Genomic DNA, 12,500 nt, shown 5'->3' on the forward strand with positions numbered 1-12,500 from the left:
ATATGCCTTTTATAAATAAATAAATAAATAAAAATATATATATATATATATATATATATATATTATATATATATATATATATATATATACACACACAGTGGAGCCTCAAATATCGAACTTTCTTCGATCCAGAAGGCTGTTCGAGTGCCTTTACCGAATGAATTTATTCCCATCAGGAATAATGTAAATTAGATTAGTCCATTTCAGACCCTCAAAAATATACTTATAAAAGCACTTACAAAAATACACTCACATAATTGGTCGTGTTGGGAGCAGTTCGATTTTTGAGGTTCCACTGTATATACAGTGGACCCCCGGCTTATGATATTATTTCATTCCAGAAGTATGTTCAGGTGCCATTACTGAACGAATTTGTTCCCATAAGGAATATTGTGAATTAGATTAGTCCATTTCAGACCCCCAAACATACACGTACAAACGCACTTACATAATTGGTCGCATTGAGAGCTGATCGTAAAGCGGGGGTCCACTGTATACATATACAAATTTTATAGCTTTACTTAAAAAGTATATACAATAGTATATACTTACAATAGTATATACTTACATTAAAGCATTTTCCAAATGCTTTAATGTAGGTATTTATACATGATAATTCGAGCTGTTGAAGTGTGAGCAGGGTAATATTTTGTGAAGGGATTCGGGGAAACTGGTTAGCCGGACTTGAGTCCTGAAATTGTGAAGTGCAATGCCTGCACTTTAAAGGAGGGGGTTTATGATATTGGCAGTTTGGAGGGACTTCTGAACTGTCTTATCTGAGCTCCTCTGCAAAGACAGTAATTATGTATGAGTGAGGTGAAAGTGTTGAATGATAAAAGTATTTTTCTTTTTGGGGATTTTCTTTCTTTTTGGGTCACTGCCTCGGTGGGAGATGACCAACGTGTTAAAAAAAAAATCCAAGCTCCATCTTGTGCACAGTTGAGGGGATGGTATAGCTTTCCTTGTTACACAAGGAAGGGCTCTCGATCTAAAGACTGAAGCCTCCTACCCACTTTTTGGACCAAACATGATTACCTCCCAGTCTTCAGGCACTTGTATGCCCCCATCCCTATGGGTTTCAGGGTTTTATGATTATGATAATACAGTAATAATAATCTGTTGCACACTGCCTGTAGCCAATATCTGTGGAATTTGCTCTTGGTTAAAGAATCTTTCCTTCTCTGCATAGTTATATCATTTTGCCTCAACTGAACATAAACCTACTCATTGTAATATTTAGCAGAGCTAGTTCCTCATCACTTATATCACTTTCTCCAGTGCTAATGCTAAAGAACACAAATCATTTTTGAGCAAATTCTTGGCACACAAGAGCATTCATGTCACATTCAATTCATTCTATCTTTTTCAGTAATATCAGGTATCATTCAACATAGCTCTTAAGTGTATGTAATCTATTTTGCAAATTTACGTTTCATCTCTGTTGTACAGAACCTTAAAAAAAAATCAAGATTAGTGCCTATGGTATACCATCCTCAACAAATATGCTAAAACCATGCATTTCTCGGAATATGAATAGTCACAGCAACAAGCTTCTGAAATTAGGTGAACTGCACTTATGTTAATAAATACTTAAACAAATTTCCCTATCAGTATTATTTTGAATTTCAGAATGATTCTTGACGCTGCCACGTGGCAGCGTGACCCCAACACTGAGATGACCAACGCTCCACACTCCACAAAAAAACTCCGGATTTTGGAACTTTTCGAATTTCAGAATTTCGGATAAAGGGATGTGGACCTGTATACAATAAAGAGGTGTCAAATTACGATTCTGATTAAACATGTCATCATATTAAGAGAATTTTATGTATGATACTGTAAAATTTATGCCTGTATGTAACCACTGTGGATCAATGCACACTACACTGAGCCCTGGCAGGCCAAAAAAAAATAAAATTTAATTTAGTGCCACTGTTACTTCGCCAAAGTCATATTTGCAATGGAAATATCTGCTGACAGTATCACGAATCAAGCTAGTGAATTCTGGTTAATTGTGAAAGTTTCCAATATAAAAGTGCCTATTTATGTAGTTTATAAAGAAGTTTTCAGTGCCTGTTAATACAAACATCTCACTTTAAAGGATATAAATGGAAATTAATTCCATCTTGATATGTATATGAATTTTGACTTTTAACCCTTTGATTGTCGCAAGCCCCTTTCTGAAACTGTCATTCTATGTTGCAAAATTTTTGGGAAAAAAAAAAAAAAATTTTTCTTATGAAATGATAGAGAATCTTTTCCCCGATGGTAATGACACCAAAAGTACGAAATTTGGTCGAAAACTCACAGAATTACGCTCCCATGAAGTTAGCGGTCTTGGCGACATATATGCATCGGCAATTTCGCCGACTTTGAGCCCTGTTTTTGGCCAATTCCGTTGTTCCAGTTGACCAAACTCGTAGCTATTTCTTTAGAACCCCATTTTTTTCTATCAGTTGAGTACAAGAAACCACCCATTTACCGATTTGAACTACCCAATAAAGTAGTCAGAAATTGGCAATTTGGCCAATTTCACGCAAATTAAAAAAGATGCCAATTTCAAAATAGGGTCCAGAATAAACAATGTAGATATTCTTGGCACTAAAATAACATATCCCCTGTTCATTAGTCATGTCTTTAGGCCCCTCTTATATTACTATTGCTTTCTATTTAGATTTTTTATTCATACAAAAAATACAAAATTTACTGTTATGCAGACTACTGCATTATTGTAAAAATGGTATAAATAATATCAGTGCACTAGTGAAAGAATATAAGACTCCCCAGTTGATGTGTATTGGACGTGTGGTGTGATTTGCTTACTCCTGAACATTGGTAAAAATTGAACATTTCCGCTACTTTGAGCTCAACTTCAAGGTCGTTTTCACAGTGAAACTAATCAAAATCATCTCTATTTCTGTAACATGTTTTCCAGTTTATCATGCAAGACCACGAAAACGAGAATACAATGATAAATACTATAATAAAATACACCTCAAAGTCGGCGTTTTAATAAAAAAAAAAACTCATTTTTTTTCTCATTATGCACTGCGTGCTGCAGGATTTTTTTATGTGGTGCACACTGACCACATAGACCCATTCTCTCACATGTGGGCCTACCAGCTTTCTCCTGCTCGATTTGAAGCCGCTAGAATTTATGCGTATCAATACGTCCGAAACACTGGCTCGTAAGATGTATATATACGACCAAAACAGTCAAGGTTTAAACATACCAAAATGTATTATCACGATAATGCCTAGCTTTATTAGCTAAATTTTGAACATAATAATCCACAGATAAATATATCGGTTACATACCTTCTTCTCACAACGAATGTCATCATCGTCCTCCAGGAGAGGTACTACTTCAAGAGCTGATATGTGATTGGGGTTGTGAACAACAATTACAGAGCAGATGTAGTGATCTCGCTGACCATCCCGAGGGCATACTCTGGGATCGGTCTTCTCCTCAACAGACCTGAGGCAAAGTTGGAAACCATACTCCACGTTTACTTGCACCTTAGTTGTGTTACTCACTGGGTCAAACTGAAAAACAAATGCAAATAGATTTATTCAAATATACTGCATCAGATACTGTAGAGCACATTATATACAGTATATTAGTGCAACTATTTGCAGATACAGGAGCAGAACTGCCTGTGTTATACTGTTTTTATCAATTAATTTTTCGTATGGCTTCTTAAATATTCCAGCCATTGTAACATGCATTTACTACCTCTTATTCAATTCCAGTAGTTATACTTACCATCATGTTCCCAAGGTCAAATGTGATCATCTCTCCCCTGAACTTGGATTCTGATCCACGATCTATGTAATTAAATGCCTCAATGCCCAGCTGCTGTTCATCAATGTCTTGTGGAAGCACCTGCACAGGTATTTCAGAGTGTGAGGACACAAGAGGGGTGAACACTCCCCAGCTATTGAAGTCATTGTCGTCTTCAGTTTCAGCACACCTGTAGTGTAATAGTAGTTTCAGAATTTAAAAAAACAAAAATAAATAGTTTCCCAAATCAAGGAAAAGCAAAAATAATACGTACTTCAATATTCGATATACACTGCATAAGCAGTCAAAATTATTTAAAGAAAATTCCTTGACTTGTATGTAATGCATAAACTGGTGCAAACTCAAACTAATGTACAAGCTTGAGCAGATATTTTTTTAGTTTTATTACCTCCTACCTTCCTCCCCTGATTTATACACCATCCTTTCTACATGCCCAAACCACCTCAAGCCCTCTGAATCAAATTTTTGGTGATCCTACATTGTCTGCTATGCTTTATGTTCCGAGTTCACTGCAATTCTCAATTCACACCACATCACACACATTCTCTCAAACATTACACTTTTCACTGCCTCTAGCCTCCTCCTCACTGTAACATTCAAAACCTCTGCCTCACCTCCTTATAAAAGTGTTGGTACCGCTATACTCTGGTACATTTTTTTATTCTTTTTTGCCCCCCAAATAAAGTTCTTTGTTTCAACAAATTCCTCAACACACCACCCACCTTTTCCCCCTTCATCTATCGTACGGTTTACCTCGTCTTTCACAGACCCATCTGCTGACATGTCCACTCCCACATGTCTAAATACAGTGGAACCTCTACTTGCGAGTTTAATCCGTTCCATGACCTTGCTCGCAACTGGATTTGCGAGTTGGCAGAGTCAATTTTTCTCATTTAAATTAACTAAAATGTAATTAATCCATTCCAGTGGAATTCTGTACTTCAATAATTTCGCTAATATCAACTTTACGGCTTATTTATCCATCTCGCTTGATTTAATATGACATAATAAACAATATAAATAACAGAAGCCTGATATATACTCTAAAATGAATAAAATATGTAATTCATGTAGTGGTATGGGTGGTGTCGGCAGTGGACAACAGTTTGTCTGGAGACCAGACAAAATACTTCTTGAATAATTTTGCTAATATCATCTATACAGCTTATTTATCTATCACAGTTCATCTAATATAACATAACAAACAATATAAATAACACAGACACCTGATATATACTCTAGAATGAATAAAATATGTCATTATATATGTGGCGGTGGTGGCCAACGGGTGTTTGGAGACAGGACAAAATACTCCTTTAATATTTCGCTAACATCAACTCTTATTTATCTATCTGGGTAATTGCTGAGAAGTGAACTCCATTATTTATGCTCCGATTTCTTTCATTTTTGGTGTACGTTAAGAAGCATCTTTCCATTGTCCATTGCCCAGGTTTCAATAAGATAGTCCAACAAACAAATGAGATACAATTCCCTAGATCAAGAGCAAGAGCCCCTCACCAGCATCAAGGAACCTCCCTTGAGGTCTGCTCGTTTATGGAAGTTTTGCTTGCGTATGGAAGCAAAAAATCAACCCATCGACTGCTCATATTTGGAAAAACGAGCATGTGGATGCGCTCACAAGTAGAGGTTCCACTGTATATCTATTTCTATGCCCTCTTAACCTGAGCCTAATTCTTTGCATAAAAACTCTTAAATATTTTTAGTAACCTACCTCCTATTCCATTCATTTGCAACATATGTCACATGGATCCCTCATCCACAGAATTCTATATATACATGTATATTGTATATTAATTAAACTGAGTTACTTATAAATCCTTTTAGTTTTTTCTTAGCCAAACTGTACCCAGTAACCAGAATGCCTAAGTGATAGCACAGAATTACACTAATGCATAATGTACAATTAATAAATGTTTGAACTCAAAATATCAACTTGCATATAAAACAAACTCACCTAGACTTCTCATCAATAACCTTTGAAATATTGAGCCATGGCCTGTCCCATATCACAATTTCACAGATGTGTGTATCTTCTGAATTGTCCAAAGGACAAACATGAAGATCCGGGGCTCCTATTGGGCACTTTGTTTCCCCAACTCGCAGAGTGAGATACACAAGCAGACCAGCCACAACCTACAAAGAAAAAGACAATTAAATTATCTAAATACATACAATTGCAGCAATTTTTTGTCATTTTAAAGCTGACCTTATGATATTAGGAAGGGACATGTGCACAATAAATTAAACTACCAACACCAAGATATACATTATCAAGACTTATAACTGCATATATCCTCGACAAACTGCTGTACAAGTCAACACTAAATTACTAACTGAAAAATTAAGTCCTCTCTGTACCCCTTACACAAGAGTTGATAATCTGATTATTTTCTGTTTTACTTTCTAATATTTTAAGCTGTTTGTGATTCTGGCATTTTCTTATCATCACCTTGCTTTTTTCTATAACCTCTTTCAACTACTCTTAATTTCTTTTACCCAAACTTATCCACCAATCTTGCAAATTCTCTTCAAATTTCTTAACAGCAAGAAAGCTGATAACTCCCACTTCAAATAAGGAATATAAATAATTAAAATCTTCATGGGGAGGTTAAAAAATTTCTTCCTCTGTAAGCCATGCATGTCATAAGAGGCGACTAATATGCCAGGAGCAAGGGGCTAGTAACCCCTTCTCCTGTATAAATTACTTAGGTAGGTAACCCTACCTCAGTGGGATATGGTCGATTCATTGGAAAAAAAGAATTACATTGCATTTTTTTTTTTTGTATACCTGGAGTATACTGGGAGAGGGTTTCGGGGGTCAACATCAGCCACTAGGCCCCGGTCTGTGACCAGGCCTAGTATTGGATCAGGGCCTGATCAAGCAGGCTCTTACTGTTGGCCCCCACGCAAACTGATGCACAAGCCACAGCCCAGCTGGTCAGGTACTGATTTTAGGTGCCTGTCCAGCACCTTCTTGAAGACAGCCAGGAGTCTATTGGTAATCCTGCTTATGTATGCTGGGAAGCAGATGAACAGTTTTGGGCTCCTGACACTTACTGTGTTGTATGATCAAAATTAAAAACTAAAACCAAACTGCTAATAATGTGGCAAATATGGCACTAAAACAATGGGGATTACTTCATGAAAAACATCAAAGAGCAGAGGATATACTTAAATAAATAAATAAAAAGACTTCCTTTTCACTTAATAACATTTCACAGGTGGGCTGCAACCACACTTCCAATGAAGTACAATAAGAGTAACAAAGATGTATGGAAGAGGAAACAGAAAAGTCAAGATGTGATACTCTTATTAAGTCAAAAGACAAGGAGGAACTGAGAAGAGCAAGTGATGCAGAAACATTTGGTAGGATCAGAGATGGAGGAAAAAAAAAAAAAAAAAAAGGTAGAAAAAGAGTTACTGGTCCCCCCCTTTTCAAGTTTTCAACACTAACATACACCATACCTAATGCAAACCTTGGACTTTGTTTGTGTGGATTCTTTGTCTCTCAGTAACAGAACATGTCAAATGTTCTTAATCTTCAGAATATGTGAATAAACCTGACAACTGCCATCTCCCCGCTGCCTTGACCTTATTACTGGCCTTTGCTTTTTGCCATTTTCTTACTCATTTGTGACCTACTCCAACAGCCCAGGACAGTGAAATGTTCAACTTAAACTTAAATTTTTGGACTTAGTGTGAAGGGAAAGAGGGAGAGGGGAATGAAAAGAGTAAGATTAAGGAAAATGGGGGAGTGAGTATTATGTAATACTGTATTGATCCATGAAACCATATTTTGAGTGTCAACGATCATGTTACAGACTGAAATCCTCAAATAATAATACCTGATGGTAATAATAATAGTTATTATAATACTGTAATACAGTACTGTAATTAGGGATTACATAAACAAGGATTAATAAATTGAAAACTGTAATGTGTGTATTTTGTACTGTAATGTACAATACAATGCCAATCCCCTGTACAATTGTGGAACGCTTCATAGCATACTTCCAGGATACAATGCAAGTTTTAATTTTTAAGAACCGTCAATAAACCACACACAAAACTTCCAAAATACAAGTTCAAGAATAAAATAAAACTTGCTCCTTGGAACATTATACCTCGTTTCATCTGCTAATAAGAACTTTACAATAGCTCAGTAGGAAACGCTAGTAATGATGCAATCTTCAGGTGATGATAGCTTTAGCTTCAGAACTTAAAGAAAAGGTTAAATGTCATGAGCACACGAGAAATGTCAAGAGGCCAGAAAGAGATCAAAAAAAATGCTGGAAGGTCGTGTCAGTACTGGCAACTAAAGTGCAAAGGCATATTAAGTAATGAGTGACTAGGCACTAGAATAAAAACTGGTATGATATTATATCTTGCTGTCACTGTTAGCATTAAAGACAAACCGGGAAATAAGTGAAGGAGAAAGGAAAAAAAAGGGGGGGGGGGAGGTAGAGCTACCAAAATTAACGAGTCAAGGGCAAGAAAGGAACAATGAGGCACCTTAACAAGAGTGCAGCATGATCATGCTTGGCATAAGCAGGAGGTTCCGTTGCAAGTCATTGTTGACGAGTGATACAAATATCAAATAAAAATATGCAAATACGTAGTGTAGTAGTAGCAGTAGTAAATAATAATAAATAATAATATAATTTATTTCAGCAAGATACAGTACTTATACAGAGATGGGCGACTAGTTGTGCATGAAGAAAGCCCATAGTTATGCAGAACATTTCTGGAAATAACTGAAGTCTGCAAGAGTGACAAAAATTATAAAGGCATTGTATGTATGCATATATATTATATATATATATATATATATATATATATATATATATATATATATATATATATATATATATATATATATATATATATATAAACTATATATATATATATATATATAAAATATATATATATATATATATAAAATATATATATATATATATATAGAATATATATATATATATATATATATATATATATATATATATATATATATATATATATATATATATTATATATATTAAATATATTATATATATTATATATACGTATATTATATAATATATATATTATATATATAATATATATATTATATATTATATATTTTTTTTTTATATATTTTTTTTTAATATATATATTATATATATAATATATATATAAATATTATACATGATGAAGTAAAGGGTGTGATAAAAGAGAAAAAGGTAGCTTACGAGAGTTTTTTACAAAGCAGAAGTGTTATAAGAGCAGAGTATATGGAGAGTAAAAGAAAGGTGAAGAGAGTGGCGAGAGAGTGCAAAAGGAGAGCAGATGAAAGAGTGGGAGAGGCACTGTCAAGAAATTTTCATGAAAATAAGAAAAAATTTTGGAGTGAGTTAAACAAGTTAAGAAAGCCTAGGGAAAGTATGGATTTGTCAGTTAAAAACAGAGTAGGGGAGTTAGTAGATGGGGAGAGGGAGGTATTAGGTAGATGGCGAGAATATTTTGAGGAACTTTTAAATGTTAAGGAAGAAAGGGAGGCGGTAATTTCGTGCACTGGCCAGGGAGGTATACCATCTTTTAGGAGTGAAGAAGAGCAGAATGTAAGTGTGGTGGAGGTACGCGAGGCGTTACGTAGAATGAAAGGGGGTAAAGCAGCTGGAACTGATGGGATCATGACAGAAATGTTAAAAGCAGGGGGGGATATAGTGTTGGAGTGGTTGGTACTTTTGTTTAATAAATGTATGAAAGAGGGGAAGGTACCTAGGGATTGGCGGAGAGCATGTATAGTCCCTTTATATAAAGGGAAAGGGGACAAAAGAGATTGTAAAAATTATAGAGGAATAAGTTTACTGAGTATACCAGGAAAAGTATACGGTAGGGTTATAATTGAAAGAATTAGAGGCAAGACAGAATGTAGAATTGCGGACAAGCAAGGAGGTTTCAGAGTGGGTAGGGGATGTGTAGATCAAGTGTTTACATTGAAGCATATATGTGAACAGTATTTAGATAAAGGTAGGGAAGGTTTTTATTGCATTTATGGATTTAGAAAAGGCATATGATAGAGTGGATAGAGGAGCAATGTGGCAGATGTTGCAAGTATATGGAATAGGTGGTAAGATACTAAATGCTGTAAAGAACTTTTATGAGGATAGTGAGGCTCAGGTTAGGGTGTGTAGAAGAGAGGGAGAATACTTCCCGGTAAAAGTAGGTCTTAGACAGGGATGTGTAATGTCACCATGGTTGTTTAATATATTTATAGATGGGGTTGTAAAAGAAGCAAATGCTAGGGTGTTCGGGAGAGGGGTGGGATTAAATTATGGGGAATCAAATTCAAAATGGGAATTGACACAGTTACTTTTTGCTGATGATACTGTGCTTATGGGAGATTCTAAAGAAAAATTGCAAAGGTTAGTGGATGAGTTTGAGAATGTGTGTAAAGGTAGGAAGTTGAAAGTGAACATAGAAAAGAATAAGGTGATGAGGGTATCAAATGATTTAGATAAAGAAAAATTGGATATCAAATTGGGGAGGAGGAGTATGGAAGAAGTGAATGTTTTCAGATACTTGGGAGTTGACGTGTCGGCGGATGGATTTATGAAGGATGAGGTTAATCATAGAATTGATGAGGGAAAAAAGGTGAGTGGTGCGTTGAGGTATATGTGGAGTCAAAAAACGTTATCTATGGAGGCAAAGAAGGGAATGTATGAAAGTATAGTAGTACCAACACTCTTATATGGATGTGAAGCCTGGGTGGTAAATGCAGCAGCGAGGAGACGGTTGGAGGCAGTGGAGATGTCCTGTCTAAGGGCAATGTGTGGTGTAAATATTATGCAGAAAATTCGGAGTGTGGAAATTAGGAGAAGGTGTGGAGTTAATAAAAGCATTAGTCAGAGGGCAGAAGAGGGGTTGTTGAGGTGGTTTGGTCATTTAGAGAGAATGGATCAAAGTAGAATGACATGGAAAGCATATAAATCTATAGGGGAAGGAAAGAGGGGTAGGGGTCGTCCTCAAAAGGGTTGGAAAGAGGGGGTAAAGGAGGTTTTGTGGGTGAGGGGCTTGGACTTCCAGCAAGCGTGCATGAGCGTGTTAGATAGGAGTGAATGGAGACGAATGATACTTGGGACCTGACGATCTGTTGGAGTGTGAGCAGGGTAATATTTAGTGAAGGGATTCAGGGAAACCGGTTATTTTCATATAGTCGGACTTGAGTCCTGGAAATGGGAAGTACAATGCCTGCACTTTAAAGGAGGGGTTTGGGATATTGGCAGTTTGGAGGGATATGTTGTGTATCTCTATACGTATATGCTTCTAAACTGTTATATTCTGAGCACCTCTGCAAAAGCAGTGATAATGTGTGAGTGTGGTGAAAGTGTTGAATGATGATGAAAGTATTTTCTTTTTGGGGATTTTCTTTCTTTTTTTGGGTCACCCTGCCTCGGTCGGAGACGACCGACTCGTTGGAAAAAAAAAAAAAAAAAAAAAATATTAATATATATATATATATATATATATATATATATATATATATATATATATATATATACATATATACATACAGTGGACCCCCGGTTAACGAACTTTTTTCATTCCAGTAGTATGTTCAGGTGCCAGTACTGACCGAATTTTTTCCCATAAGGAATATTGTGAAGTAGATTAGTCCATTTCAGACCCCCAAACATACACGTACAAACGCACTTACATAAATACACTTACATAATTGGTCGCATTTGGAGGTGATCGTTAAGCGGGGGTCCACTGTATATATATACACATATATATACATTTTTTTTTTATTTTTTTTTATTATCGCACTGGCCGATTCCCACCAAGGCAGGGTGGCCCGAAAAAGAAAAGCTTTCACCATCATTCACTCCATCACTGTCTTGCCAGAAGGGTGCTTTACACTACAGTTTTTAAACTGCAACATTAACACCCCTCTTTCAGAGTGCAGGCACTGTACTTCCCATCTCCAGGACTCAAGTCCGGCCTGCCGGTTTCCCTGACCCCCTTCATAAATGTTACTTTGCTCACACTCCAACAGCACGTCAAGTATTAAAAACCATTTGTCTCCATTCACTCCTATCAAACACGCTCATGCATGCCTGCTGGAAGTCCAAGCCCCTCGCACATGTCCGAACCACCTCAACAACCCTTCCTCAGCCCTCTGGACAACAGTTTTGGTAATCCCGCACCTCCTCCTAACTTCCAAACTACGAATTCTCTGCATTATATTCACACCACACATTGCCCTCAGACATGACATCTCCACTGCCTCCAGCCTTCTCCTCGCTGCAACATTCATCACCCATGCTTCACACCCATATAAGAGCGTTGGTAAAACTATACTCTCATACATTCCCCTCTTTGCCTCCAAGGACAAAGTTCTTTGTCTCCACAGACTCCTAAGTGCACCACTCACTCTTTTCCCCTCATCAATTCTATGATTCGCCTCATCTTTCATAGACCCATCCGCTGACACGTCCACTCCCAAATATCTGAATACATTCACCTCCTCCGTACTCTCTCCCTCCAATCTGATATTCAATCTTTCATCACCTAATCTTTTTGTTATCCTCCTAACCTTACTCTTTCCTGTATTCACCTTTAATTTTCTTCTTTTGCACACCCTACCAAATTCATCCACCAATCTCTGCAACTTCTCTTCAGAATCTCCCAA

General features: G+C 36.4%; 1 protein-coding gene across 4 annotated transcripts in view; it reads right to left on the minus strand.

Annotated features, from left to right (window-relative positions):
* LOC128689303 (uncharacterized) overlaps positions 1 to 12,500 on the minus strand; it is a 106,746-nt gene that overhangs the window by 69,427 nt on the left and 24,819 nt on the right. For all 4 annotated transcript variants that reach the window (XM_070086101.1, XM_070086102.1, XM_070086100.1 and 1 more), the window contains exons 2-4: positions 5,781 to 5,959; positions 3,767 to 3,974; positions 3,319 to 3,546 (exon numbers count right to left, since the gene is read on the minus strand). In XM_070086101.1, coding sequence (XP_069942202.1) covers positions 3,319 to 3,546; positions 3,767 to 3,974; positions 5,781 to 5,959 — 615 coding nt within the window. The remainder of the gene's footprint in view (positions 1 to 3,318; positions 3,547 to 3,766; positions 3,975 to 5,780; positions 5,960 to 12,500) is intronic.

The sequence above is a fragment of the Cherax quadricarinatus genome, chromosome 18 (genome assembly GCF_038502225.1).
Source record: "Cherax quadricarinatus isolate ZL_2023a chromosome 18, ASM3850222v1, whole genome shotgun sequence".
In the NCBI taxonomy this organism is placed as follows: Eukaryota; Metazoa; Arthropoda; class Malacostraca; order Decapoda; family Parastacidae; genus Cherax; species Cherax quadricarinatus.